This window comes from Gymnoscopelus braueri, assembly GCF_963280865.1.
Source record: "Gymnoscopelus braueri genome assembly, chromosome: 1".
In the NCBI taxonomy this organism is placed as follows: Eukaryota; Metazoa; Chordata; class Actinopteri; order Myctophiformes; family Myctophidae; genus Gymnoscopelus; species Gymnoscopelus braueri.
Genome location: NC_137603.1, coordinates 11,458,567 through 11,473,911, shown reverse-complemented (window position 1 = coordinate 11,473,911; position 15,345 = coordinate 11,458,567). Strand labels below are relative to the sequence as shown.

At 40.5% G+C, this 15,345-nt stretch overlaps 1 protein-coding gene across 1 annotated transcript; it reads right to left on the bottom strand.

The window, feature by feature from the left end:
- Positions 1–6,960: 6,960 nt before the first annotated feature.
- slc5a7a (solute carrier family 5 member 7a) lies at positions 6,961–14,854 on the bottom strand (the record flags this gene model as incomplete). The annotated part of the gene is made up of 8 exons (XM_080426940.1): positions 6,961–7,641; positions 7,882–8,099; positions 9,122–9,275; positions 9,883–10,026; positions 12,657–12,805; positions 13,156–13,311; positions 13,994–14,107; positions 14,671–14,854. The coding sequence occupies 8 exons, from the start codon at positions 14,852–14,854 to the stop codon at positions 6,961–6,963; spliced, it is 1,800 nt and encodes a 599-aa protein (XP_080283066.1).
- Positions 14,855–15,345: the final 491 nt, after the last annotated feature.

Below are 15,345 nucleotides of genomic sequence, written 5' to 3'. Positions count from 1 at the left end.
TTTTTACATATTTGCATTTCTTATTTATTTATTTCATTTATTCCCCCAATTTAATCCCTAGGCCCTACATTAACAACAAAATAAGAAAAACGAATCTTTATTAATCTTTTAACAACATCAAAGTTGATCATGAAGGCTAATGGCATTTTTATGTAGATTTTCTTACAACATAATATGGTGTTTTGTTATTTGTTTATTATTTAATATAGTATGCCTCAAAATACAAAAATATTCTCTTTTCTGCATTACGGATATAAAACCTTATTAGGGCTAAATTACAAAGTTAATGTAGAGCTTGAAAGGGGCGCTCCATGGTGCACAGATCTCTGCCAGGCCAGGTGGCCTACCCAGGGCTGTGTGGCTGTGAGGAGTGGGGTTTAAATCCTGGTCTAATTAGTTCATCGCTCACCAAAGTGAAGGCCTTCCAAAGGCAAAATGTGTTTATGCAATGGAAATCAACAACTTAATCAAATGAAGCTTGAGCATTATCAAACACTCCAAGTGTCTTCTGATCCACAAATTGTCTCCTACAAGTGTACATTTACATGACAAGTTGGTCAACAGGATATTTCCATGTATTATAACCAATGTGTCTTTGTATTGAAAACAAAGACACAATGTTTGTAATAATTTTGGAGGTTCATAGCCATAACAATTATCACATTCAATATTTTGCCAATTGGAGCACCACCACCAATGTCATCAACAGGCTGGAGTGCCCCTGAGGGTGTTTTTATGTAGGACACACTGAAGGACAGGGTTACATATCTGAACATAGATAGAAAAAATAATTTAAAAAAGATAATGAAAACTATCCTATAGCCCTTCATTTAGGAATGGCGACTCTGTAGGCCTACAGTACTTGTATGTTGGAAGTCATCCTAAGCAAGTCGGAGGGAAAAAGGGCCGGTGTGAAACATTATGTCCCAATGAGAAACTTGTTTGAATTTCAAACTCAAACCTACAACATTTCCTCTTTTCAGTGAATGTTCATGACAAGTATGCTTACGTCCTCGCCTGTTGTTTGGGCTTGAACCCTTAACTCTGTCGTCCCCTAACCCCTAATTATGTCACCAATGCGCTAATGAAAATATATTTGGGGTCCATGACATAAAAAAAGTAAACTCACTCACTCACTCACTCACTCACTCACTCACTCACTCACTCACTCACTCACTCCTGTCCACATTGTTGAAAATACAGAGGTTGGAACTGCAGACTCACTCCCAATCTTTCGCCATGATCTGAAGACTCACCTCTTCAGACTCCAGCTTAGCCCGTAGCACTTACCGTAGCACTTGCCCTAGCCTTGACGACCTTGCAGGCTTATGCAAAGGCTAAAATGTTATTTAGATGGCATGTTATGTAGACAAATGCCAGGTCATTTGTAGACCTGGCATCCTATAGTGTGTAGCAGCCTATAGTTTTAATGTACAGTTTATTGATCTTTTTTTTATATTATACTGTTTAGACTGATGGTTCTTGGTTTACCTATGATCCTAGATTATTATTTCTATGTATTTGATGTATGACCTCGTGTTTTCCTTGCTTACTGTAAATCGATTAATCGATTGCTAAATGCCTAATTTGTGAATTGTAAAATGTGGTTGTTGGCCCCTCTGGCCATAAACTGTTTTATTTATATAGCATGCAAATTTTTCAATAGTTCAATACTAAAAAATGTTTTAAAATCTATTGACAACATTATAACCTTTTTCTTTAAGCAATCTTTTATGACATAGTAGTATTTGTCACAACTGTACGTATGATTGGATGGCTTTGTAAAGGTAACTCTTTGCTTTGTTACAGTGATTCTGATTGGAATAGTAATAACCTTAATCGTAACTGGATGGGTTGGTGAAGGCAATTCTGAAAGAACTGCTTTGATTTATTAGAATTTAACTAAACAAATGACTTATATGCCTATACTAACTAATAATAATAACTCTACTATTTCATCACAGACAACTTTTCTTCATTACATTTCAAGTGCCAACCAGTGTGCACAGCATGAGCAGGTTTTTCATTCCTCTGGTCAGCTGAAGAGAGTCTAGCAGACGCATGCTGGCCAGAGTGGGTTATGGCTGGTACTATAATTAGGTTGTGGTGGTTGATTAGATTACATCAGCCGCTACACTCATTTAGCTGAAGAGGCTCCTCAGTTGCTTATTGAGATTGATGGAGGGATATAAAGGACACAATGAGACGAGGCATTGTCATGTATGTACTATTGTACAGTAAAGCTGCGTTTGTGTCAGCAGCAGTTAACCACATTACCATTTGCTATAGTTCGCTAATACTCTAAGTTATCCCTTCCTGTAGTTAGATTTCAACCTTACCTTGCCTTCCGCTTTTCATTTCCCCCCTTATTTCTGTCACATATCTCCTTCCAAAAAACCTATATCTCTCCTTTTTCTTCTCCTCTGCCTGTCTCTCCTCCGGTCCCCATATTTCAATTAGGTGCCTTGCAATTAAATTACAGGGGACATCACTTAAGTAGGACATAAATAGCATCCCGTCGTCTTGCTGGCAGAGGCTCAGTCTAAGATGAGATATGGTTGTCTTATGTCGCAACAGCAGCAGAGTGGATGTCTCCATCTGACATCACATCTGATACTGATTTTCTGCTCCTTTTATTTTCTGCTCCTACAATGCGTCACAGAAAGAAGTTGAACATTACCTCTAATTTATTTTCTTTTTTAACAGTAAAATTATGCCACAGCTTGGCTCATTGACAGTATTTTGACAGGATTCTGGTTATGTGTGTCGAGGTGCCTGTGGGGACTTTCACTCAGCCATATTACATCTCTCTGGGGTCAAAGGCTGCAGTCCCATCCCCCCTGTGGCAGAGCAATGCTGTCAACATACTGTAACTCCTAAGGGACATCCTGTGAGATTGTGGTAAAAAACAGTATCTGCTGTTGTCATAACAAACTGTGTGAATGCACAGTGGTATTCTGCAACAAAAACAATTTTTATGTTTTATGTTTTTGTTAGTTTAAAGCATAATTTAATTGTTGAATTAACTTTGCATTGATTCTCTTCTCCAGAGCTATACCAGTTCACCAATCATCGTAGATGCTATCTCAATCCACTGTTGTCTCATCTCCACATGTCTAAACCAAGGGGAAAGTGTTTGAACCCGGATTCTGAGAATTCACTGTTATCTCTTCAGGTTGTTCTGGGAAAGCAAATCCAGGAATAAATGAGAAAGGACAGTTAGATGAAAATGTATCAAGAAAACATGTACTGTAGCTCTAAGTGTGCTTGGAATGTCAAAGAGAGCAGATCATTATAGGGCTGATGATCAGGTGCAATGTTCTAACGTTTATGTAATGTACGTTATTTATCTGACTTATCTGGAAGTTCAATAATTTAAGAAAAGCAGTTACAGTACTTTCCTCAAAAGTTGGATTACGTAACAGATTTGGAACTCACAGGGTTGAAATCACATTTTATGAATTTTAATGGCAAAATAATATAATAGTATAAATGTAGCATCTGATAGAGATGGACCTGCCCTTAGGTTTAATTTAACATATAACCCATTGCTGTACATGACACCTACTAAGACCAGAGATAGAGCTCCATGTCTACTCTAGACACATGACTACAAATGTGATGTGAAAACTGCCTATTATCTTGGAATACACATTTTTTCAAGGACTTAAATATATATATATATATATATATTCTAAATATATCCAGCACACATGAATGAATTGATTTGTTCTGGTTTACTACCAAATCATCGTCATTGAGCACGTCAATGACCGCTCCCTTCCTCCCAAACCCCCAAAATAAGTGGATTGACTTTTGGCTGAGGGAGACTTTTCTGTCATAATTGTTAATTACCATGAGTGCTCTATGGTGTACTCTGTATGAATGGAGATGGGATGCTCTCTCTCTCTCTCTCTCTCTCTCTCTCTCTCTCTCTCTCTCTCTCTCTCTCTCTCTCTCTCTCTCTCTCTCTCTCTTTTTATAGGATTGGTCTCAGAAACCAAGGACATCGAGGAGGACATCGTGATGAACGGAGGAGAGTGGAAGGAGGTGCAATGGGTAGGTGGGGCACTTGCGTCATGCCAGTGCTTCGGGGTTGGTGGGTTTTATGGCGAGGACGCTGGAAGGCCACACCCACAACTCCCCGCCCAAGTCCATCTTTCCTGACCAACACCCACCCTCCCCCTGCGGTCGACCCACCCAAGTCCCAGACGAGCTCGTGCAGCACTTAAGGTAATGTAAATAACCAGAGAGAGCTATTTTAAGATGCAGTCTTTTCACTGCACCCATGAACGGGGACAAAGACGCAAGCCAACCGATTGTAATTTCAGTCACGTTTTCCGGCCATGTTCATTCTCTGTCTACAGTACCATGCGGCTAGCTGAAGGACCTGGCCAACAAGAACAGGCCTGGATCAGCCTCACGTTCGTTCAGAATCGTCATTTAAAATGTAACATTATGGACAACATTAGAACTTAAAATCCATTAACCCATTAAGACCTGAGACCAATTCTACAAATTCCTTCTGAATCCTAACATTAAAAAAAAACCTATGATGCTTCATTGCTGTCAAGCAGAAACCTCTTATCTCCATATTATAACTTTTTGTGTTTTCGTAAATTAATGCCTTACTTGATCATACTAACACAAAACACGTTGCTTCGCGCCGCGTTTCCAGCTTGTGGATCTGCTACTTTTGATGCTTTCTCATTTGAATCCTGAAAAGTTCTATTTTGGACATAGAAGGTTTCCACCCAACAGAGAAGATATATATAGCTCAAATCTAAATTGATACAGATGCTTTCCCGGTTTCAATGCGGGTTAAAGCTCAAATGTATACCAACATACTTTTTTACAAGTTCCAGAACAGATCACCTAAACATATAATGTGGTCACACTCACAGACATCCCCATGACAGATAGAAAGCAGAAGTCTATAGACACATAGGAAGATAAAATTGATTAAACAAGGCTTAATCAAACCACAGTACCTCCATTACAACATCATTTAAAAACACAAGAGACCAGTGATAAAAGATATGGTTTAATATCATTTGAATCATTTGGCTTGCACCAGTTATATAATTCTTTTTTTGTTTCAATGTTTTCTGACATCAAAAATAAATAAGGGTCAATGTCCTGTCATCTATCTTAAATATGAATAATTTGCAACAATAATATTTGTATATATACTATATATTCATATGTCTACAAACGTACACATCACAGAGAAAATAAACTGTATTTACTGACAACATTAAATGAATGAAATACTTCAAAATGTGTACCTGCTCCTAAAATGAAGCTGCAACAGTAGCTGTTTGACTTTGCAAATCACCAACAGAACTCACAGTACACAGACATCTGTAGATGTGCACTATATGATAATAAATCACTTGTAGAGGTTACATTCATATTCAAGTCTTTGTCCACTGAAGTCTGATTAGACTTTAAAACCATAGCAATGGCACAGTCATCACTGTGAATGAAAATCATCATCTTTTCAGTTTAATTAAGGCAATTGAATACACAATAACGTTTAATTACAATAACATTGAAATCTGACTCAATTCACATTGATCCTTACAAGGAAATTAAGATCTGCATTGATACCTGACGTTAAAGATAAAAGTATCTACAGTGGCCACAATAGTGCTTTAATTCAACTACTTTATACTACTGCTTGTATATTTTCTATTATGTATGGTATGATAGATAGGATGGAAGAGTGCTGCTTCATAATGTTTATCACTTTGACTGAGTGATACACATTTGAATGAAATAACCAAAATTTACCATTTCAAGACATAAATGTAGGGCGTGCCAGTAGACAACCACATAATCACAACCAGACTGTGTCGCATGTCTGTGTCACATGTCTCTCCCCACTTCTCCCAATTTATTGTCTACACTCTACACTGTTCTGTCTAAATGAGAGCAAAACAAAAGTCTAAAATGTGTGTAATACTATTTAGCTGTTAGTTAATATTTTTAATATCTTTCAGTTATATTCACCTATTCTATTAGCAAAAATGTTTCTTATTTGCAGAGTCAATCTAAGCCAGTAACAAATTAATGAATCCCTACAAAGGTGAGAAACATGAGCGAACTTACAGTAATGAGGTGAACTTACATGGAATCAAACTATGATGTTGTCTTCCCTCATTTTCTTTCAATTTCTTTTTTCTGTGTGCATCACATTGAATGCTCACATTTTACATATAGTGAAAATGACCTACAGTATCTGCATAATGTTATTGCTTTGCCTTATTAGTGATTATCTTTCACATGGTTCACAAGTAACAGCTGTGCTGTCAGGCAGTTCTCATACAGTACAGTACGTACCTGGCATCCGTCCCATCTGTCTCTTAGTCACGACAGACAGACATACTGTTTCTGATCAAAGTATGCAACGGTTCTCTTCAACGGGTCCTGGTCTCTGTAGCTACTGTTACAGTACAGTGCCGTATGTCTCATCCATTAACACCAGGCATGTTCAGATGTAATCGTCCACTCACAACTCATGATGGAAGAACGCAAAAATATGTTGAGGCTCTGAAATATCCTTTCATTGTCTTTGATCTGAGGAGAGATGGATATGCTTTCTACTAGCTGTGCGTGTTCATGTGCTCGTATGATGATCATTGTAAAGCGGGAGCCCTCCGCCCAGTAAAACCCTCAGTGCTCATTTAACTCTGCGAGTGAAACATTTCAATGAACGCTGAAGATTTTACTGTGCATATTCGGACGGTGAGTAAGCTACTACAGCAGTCTGCCACAGTGATTGTCCTGATATGGTATGTTTCCAGTCCCCTGGAGGAGGGGTGTGATGCTCTAAATAGTCCCAAGGAGTGGACTGTTACTTCATTTTTTTGTTATTTGTTACTGGTACTTGTGGTTGACACATTTGATACAGAAACTAGCAACCGGATCGTTTGGTCTTTCCACATCCCGAATCTGTTATTCTTCATCGTGATGGGAGGAGTCAGGGCTGGACTCCTCCTCCTCCTCGAAAGTCTTACACGCTTCTTTGGGAAGCGTGTCGCGGCGTGTGAAGGCGGTCGCCAAGGTCACGCTCAAGCGTGATTTGACAGGCGCCATCTCCGACAGCCCGATGTCGTTGCCGCGGGTGACGAGTGTCGTTTTATCCATAATCTCTTCACTGTGCTTGGACATCACTGCGTCTAGGAAGTCGTATTTATGGGACAGCTTGCCACTCTCAAACAGGTACTTGAGTAAGTAGGAGAAGGCGACATTACCTAAGAACGAGGCCAACATAGAAACTGTCTTGAAGGGGAACTTCTGAACAACCACGTCCTCCATCATTTTGGTCAAGGGATTTTCCCGTTGCTCAGTTACCCAGCCAGGGTAGTAGATAAAGGGGGGCAGTCGCAGATAGGGCTCCCCTCCACCTATACGTAGCACCATGCCAAACAGGTAGCCAGCCACCGAGCCATATGTATTGGTGCCTTTGACAAAGAGCACGCTAATCAGCTGGGGGAAGATGATGACATAGACCAGGTCTGAGCTCAGGTACCACAGGCCGTAAACTGTTCCAGTAACCAATGCCATCACCGTGGCCAGAGCCCCGAACACAAAGATTGTGATACGCATCACCCACACAATCTCTCGGTCTGATGCCTGAGGAAGAAGAGAGATGGATAGAGAAACGTTTAGGACATTAAACTGTACAGAACACCACAACATTAAATAAATATAAAATAAATAAATATTGTAAAAATAAAAATAAATGCATCACATACAGTATTATAAATATCCTGACTCATGACCCGTGGAAAAGTACACAAACAGACAACCATCATAATGTAAGAGCTGTTCGATATTTTTGGTCATCATACACCAAAACACAAAAGGACTTACCGACTGGCGGAAGGCCATCTGATAGATGTTCCTAGCAAACATGGAGCTGGCCGAAAGGATGGATGAGTCTGCAGATGACATCACAGCTGCAGACACGGCGCCCAGGCCGAAGAATGAGACAAATGGCGGGCAAAGATGCTGTAGCACTATAGGTAGGATCATGTCAGCTTTGCCATTGTCTTTAGGGGGAATAGGTCCGTATCCTGTCTGGTTCCAGTCTGGCCAAAGTAGAGGAGTTAATGTGTTACCACATTTAAAAATGCACATCCAATTCACACACACACACACACACACACACACACACACACACACACACACACACACACACACACACACACACACACACACACACACACACACACACACACACACACACACACACACACACACACACACACACGGTTAAGTATGCCTGTTCAAATGTTTGTCATGGCAAGATGTTAAGGTTTGGACTTATAAATGCCACAGACTGTGATGTTTAAATGAATATGACTTGCTTAAACAAATAAGCAAAAGGAGGGTGGAACTTCAATAACAGAACCAAAAAGGAGAAACGTACAACAAATATCAGTGGCTGCAAGACATTTTGTACACATAGCAAATCAAATGTATTAGACCTGTGTAAACTAAAGTTTATTAAACCTGAGCAAACATAGCTAGTGTAATCAGTGTATCACCAAGGACTTTGATAGCCAAAAATCTGGAGATCAAACCTCTAATTTGGTCCCTTGCCTCTAATGTAATATTTACAGAACCACCCTGGTTATTAAGTGGATTTCTACTTCATTATGGATGAGGTGAACCAGCTGCTATTTACCAAACTCTCTTAGATCTAAGGGCAACATGTATCCACCTGAGGTATCTCCAAAAGAGACACACACACACACACACACACACACACACACACACACACACACACACACACACACACACACACACACACACACACACACGCACACACGCACACGCACACACGCACACGCACACACGCACATGCACACACGAGCGTGCATGTGTAAACACACACTCCAAATAAGCTGATTCACACAAATCAAGCAACCATATTTGTGCACACACACATGAGTGTGCGTGCGTGCGTGCGTGCGTGCGTGCGTGCGTGCGTGCGTGCGTGCGTGCGTGCGTGCGTGCGTGCGTGCGTGCGTGCGTGCGTGCGTGCGTGCGTGCGTGCGTGCGTGCGTGCGTGCGTGCGTGCGTGCGTGCGTGCGTGTAGCAGTCTAACCTGTAGATGCCCCTATGGCTCCTATGAGAACAGAGGGCACAGCCATGATAAGGCAGCCGAAAGCAGCCAGGAAGGAGAGGACCTGGGCATATGTAGCAGAGGAGGCAGACAGAACCCGCTGGAAGTACACTTGCCAAGGTATCCCCCCAAGCATCTAAAGTGCAAATAGAAACCATAAGACACTTAAAATACAACATGAAGTGTTGAATACAGTCCAATTACACAGTAAAATCATCAGTGTTAATTACAAATTGATAATTTAAGAGTTTACTGTGTAAAATACAAGAATGGTAAATGGCTCACAAGAATAGTAAATGGCTCTAATAGCTTGAGAGAGCAGTTCTTCTCTTTTTTAATATATTTTTCTCCCCAATTTAGTCGTTTTGCCAATTGATTCCTTCACATTTATGTGTTGTCACTGCTGTTGTATCCTATCCTATACCAGTGAGGAGCCCCTACCGGGAGGACCTAGAGCCTTCGTCCTACTCCTCCCGCCCAACACTCCCTGCTGACAGGTGCCGCCCCAGCCCGAAGGATTGTGTGCAGTGACAATTATCACCCTCCCCGCCCGGCTTCCATTCCCCGAACACGGGCCAATTGTGTTCGTGTAGAGTAGACGCTCAACAAAGCCGAATGCACCACAGTGGATAGGAACCCGCGGTGGTGGGCTGGCACTTTACCACAGCGCAAGAGTGGTTTTAACATCTCAACTGAAACTCTTGGGCATGATAACCAATTAATATCTTAGAATGTATATGTACCAGTAAAAAGAAATTGTCAATCCATGTCCAGATGTCGTTCCTGTGGATGACGCCTCGCCAGGGTGCCTGGTACACCTGCTTCACGGCCGTCACGGTAATGTCTGTCACAGCTGGGTGGTTCAAAGCGAATGGCACACTGACCCACTGGAACCAACCACACATACAAAACCCAATGTTATTCGCTGAATGGTACATATTATGTTCAACAGTCAATTGTTGCTAGGAGACGTGGACACTTGTCAGCTGTTTATACCATTAAGAAGGGGTGATAATAGACTCACAAGTCAGTCTCTAAACCAGTGGTGGGGAACAGGTGATTAGTGGGCCAGAACTCTTCTGCCATCAATAATATCTGGCCCAGGAAATTATTTTGTTAATAATTTACAACAGCTGACAGTCTCACTACTGTATAGGCTATGATGTAGAGAACCTACCGCCACCTGAAGAATGCTTTTATCCATGTTGAGAGTGAATGATAGGCAGGTGTTTCACATGCCTTTAGCAACATAGGTACGGTCCCCTTTAGCAATACCCTGTTTGTCCCTGCGTCCTGTTCTATGGAATAACTCTTGTTTATCTCTTATGTATGAGTCATGACTATGACAGTCTGTCTCCAAATTATTATTATTTTTTTTAACTAAAATCCTCTAAAATGTCCTCTAAATGCAAAATTCTATGTGGCCTGCACAAAATGATTACCCAAGCATTTCTATCTACACCTGTAACATTTGATTACACTCTTTTGTTCTATCAGCATGCAGTTACACAACACAAATCTGTGTTCATTAACTTTTATAGAATTATAGTTATTATTGTATGACGTTCTGTCACAAGTTACAGCTATTAAATTAACCATTGATTATGTTTTGGCCCACCATGCAACGACTATTAGATAGTGGCCATTGTAATTGGCCCATGGACAAACATACTTTCCAACAGCTGCTCTAATAGGTTTCACTCAATTGAGACAATCTCCCAGCTTTCATTGCCAAAACTGTGTAGAAACAATTAAAGTAAAGAATATATATTGGGGTGGTGACAGGATTGTTTTCCTTTCTCCCTCCTATCTCTAGGAATATACGTTTTGACGCATGCACAACCCCATCCTCACACTGAGGGCATAATGACCTGTGATTTTTCTGATCTAACGTAGTTGTTGCTGTGCTAGCGATTCCTATGGCTAACTAAGATAGAGGCGCTGCGTCCTCCCATTGTAGGTTTCTCACTGTCAGGTGAGCCAGTAGTGTACAATAACAGTATATAGCAACACATTGGGGGGAAAGGCTAAAAAGAAATGGCTACTCTAAAGAAAAAAGGACTTAGGACTTTTGATAAATATTGGTAATTTGTCAATACCAATACATTATTTTGTGAAATAAACATATATTTTTGTTTTATTTATTTCACTGGTAGTTATCCTATGTATTAAAAGTATATAAATACTCCTTAACTCTTAAGTTCTATTCATTATTTCTGTGTGTTGTTCACACTGTACTGCTTTTTTAATAACAAAAATTACCTTGAGGTTTGCGTTGTAAAATATATGTAAAGATATCATGTACCAGGGCAGGAAGTCCATGGCCTCCGTGCCCTCACAGTTTGGCCTATTTTGTGAAATAAACCGCTCTTATTATTATTTATTTATTTCATACTATGTATTAAAATTAAAATCATCCTTTACCCGTAAGTTCAATTAATCACTTTTGTGGACTTAAAATCATTGTTTTATTTGACGGTTTTATTTTCCAATGCTCTATGCACAGCCACCATATTGGAAAGAAATTGGGCCTCTTCCTTCCTTCCTTCACAGGTCTTACCAATCAAATTTCAAGGACCCCAATAACTCTAGTGTGTAGTGTACAAATGGAACCAAGTAGACCCGCATTTGTACCCATTTACACACCTGTAAGGGGCCATTTGGAACCCCCCCCCCCCCCCCCCCCCAAGGAACCATGAAAGTGCCTGGACCACACTTTGAGACCTGTTGGTCTACTATGCATTTTTAAGGCTGCATTCACCCGAGTGCTCAACTAGTATGGACTAGTTAGTATAATTGGTAAGATCTGTGAAGGAAGAAAGGAAGAGGTCCAATTTCTTCCCAATATGGCTGCTGTGCATAGAGCCATATTGACAAATTCCCAGGCCTGTTCCTAAGGCAACCGTTACACGCCAGATGTTTGCAAAGGCTGTAAGATTCAGGGCAGCCGTGTTTTTGTTTACAGCCTGATACTATTGATGCATAATTACATATTGTTGCTGTCGGGCAGAAACCTTGTATCTCCATATTTCAACTTTTTAAGTTTTTCCGTAAATTAATGCCCTACTTCATCATACATGAGTGTCACATGAAAGTAGTGAAAATGGCAGATCTACAAGCTCACAATGCCTCGCAATGCAAGGCGTTGAGAGCTTGTAAATCTGCCATTTTCACTATTTTAAATAGTTTTTAATATAATAATGAGACGGCTTTGGACATGAAAGGTTTCCATTCGATGACGACGATATGAACTTTTGGTTCTCTCTGCCTCTGTATGAGTGGAAATAGTCTTGAGGAAGCCTATTCCAGGTATGTGATCACCTGTTAACTCCTTTTTCCCCCTTTATGTTTACCTATTTCAGTTTAACACTTGAACCCCAGTATTCTGGTTACTTTAGAGTCTTCACTCACACTAAGATCTATATTAATGTAACCAGTGTTAAACCAAATGCGACCCTTATTTGTACACAGAGTTAAATGAACTTTCAGGATTCTACAGTGCTTAGGAGTAACTTACCAGTCCAAGGAAAATACAGAAGAGCTGGACCACGTCAGTGTAGGCTACAGAGTACAGCCCTCCAACCAGGGTGTAGAAGATAGCAATGCAAGCAGAGAGGACCACTGACATGTTGATGTTGATGTCCACTATCACACTCAGAGTAGCACCTGAGGTATGGAACAACGAGGGGTTAAATGATGGACAACGCATACAACACGCACACGCACACGCACACGCACACACACGCACATGCACATGCACACGCACACACACACACACACACACACACACACACACACACACACACACACACACACACACACACACACACACACAGGCATTGTGTTTGTGAGAGGGTGAGATGAAAATACCCCTATATTTCATATTGTGACTTTCACTGTTGGCAGGTAACTGGGCATCTCTCTCTCTCTCTCTCTCTCTCTCTCTCTCTCTCTCTCTCTCTCTCTCTCACTAAGTAGTGTCTGTCTCTATATCTATCTTATCCGTATGAACTTACCAAGGGCAGATAAGATGGCAGCAGACCAGAAGATCTCGCCCATAAGTGCCGGTATAAAGAGCAGACCACCCATTCGCTTCCCATACAACTGCTGGAACGGGTCCAGCATGGTGACGTAGCCTCTGGAACGCATGGGCTTGGCAAAGAAAAGGCCACCTGAACAGAGGTCAAGAACACAACGCTCTGGAGACAGTTGCATTTGACACTTGTTATAAAGTGACGTTGTCTAAAGAAAAATGTCTGCATTCAAATTGTATACACTAGTTGATGTTCAACAAGGTAAATGCAGTGGTGGAAGGTAACTTAGTACATTTACTCAAGTACTGTAGCCTACTTAAGTACCATTTTAAGGTATTTTTACTTTCCAATTTCCAGTACTTTTACTTCTACTCCACTACATCTCAGAGGCAAATATTGTACTTTTACTCCACTACAATTATTTGAAAACTTTAGTTACTGTTACTTTGTAGACTTTGATTATTATTATAAAACACACATTAACCACTTCAACCCTATATATAGGCTACTATTTGAAAATAGCCAAAGTAAAGCAGATCTACAAGCTCACAATTGTGAGCTTATAGATCTGCTATTTTCAAAATATATTTATACATTTTAAAAACAAAACTGCATAATCAGTAGCCTACTTTTACTTTTGGTACTTTAAGTACATGTTGATACCAATACTTTTGTACTTTTACTCAAGTAAATGTTTAATTCTGGACGTTTACTTGTAACAGAGTATTTCTACATTGCAGTATTGCTATACTTTTACTTAAGTAAAATCGTTGAGTACTTCTTCCACCACTGAGGGTAAATGCCGCGCGCAATAACTCACCCACCACCAGGCTGAGCGCGTATCCAAACGGTGCCTGCGCCCAGGCCAGGCCACTCTCCGGTAGATACACGTACTCAGCGGTGCCGTTGATGTATCCCCCTCCGACCCAAGTTGCTATAAATAACAGAATGTCAACATTAGCATCATGGTCATTTACATTTCAACAAAAATCCGCTTCTAGACAGGAGGAGCTATATGTGAATGTAGTATTTAAAGCTATGTTACCAATACCTACACACACAGTAAAATCCTGTGTTAATTATGTAGCCATTTGTAGTGTAGGCTACACATATTTTGCATTCTGGGCATATTTCCTGATAATCTCAAAGTTAACAGTAAAAAAAAAAAGAGTATGATTATATACTCTCTTCTCCAGGCTAAACGTACAATTGCACTCTTTTGGAAAAACCCAGATAAACCATGACATCAGGCAATGGTACAGAGAATTATCAAATAGTCTTGCACTAGATAAATTGACTTTTGCCATTAAAGGGAAATCTGCTATCTATGAAAAATGGCACCAAAAAATGTATAGGCTACATTTGTTGCTTACACTCTCAGAGTTAAATTAACACTATCAGGATTTTAGTGTGAAATTGCATGCGTTTGATTATCCTCTTAATATGGGGCTTCAGTCGCAATCATAGAAAAACAAATTGATTTAAAAAAAAGGTTACCTGTCATGGTAAATCCACCGACGAATAAGCCTATGTCTCTCCCCCCGACCATGATGGTCTCGCTGCGGTCGGTGCCCTCCGCTTGCCCAGAGTTCTTGTTCTTCCATGCCGCCCAGATGCCCACACCCAGGATGAGCAGGTAGAAGACCGCCAGAGCCACCAGTCCCTCGATGTGGACCGTCATTACAGCTCGGATCTGGATACGCCGAGTCCTGCTGAGACAAAAACAACTGTAACTGAAAGTGATGGTTCTCAACCAGTGGTCCAGCCAGGGACCACCAGTGGTCCTCGAGGGGGTTCCTTCCAGGTGGTCCTGCAGCCAAATGATGGAGAGGTGGTATCCAAATGGAGATCTTTAACTCTTGAGAGCGTAAAATGAAACCAAATGGACCCTTACGGGTCCATTTGGTTTTCATTTTACGCTCTCAAGAGTTAAATGATTGTTAAACATCTGCATTACTTAATGTAGCCTATAAGAAGTCTGCACAATTAGAGAATGTAGAATAATTTATTTTGATCAATGTTTGCCTGTTATTTTCTCTCCTAATATAACATCAATACAGCATGGAATTGTGGACACAATCTTATCCAACGATTACAAAATATTTTAGTTTTGGGTCTGAGAGCCTAAATCTCATCAAACGGTGGTCCGTGGCTCAAATGCCGAATAAATAA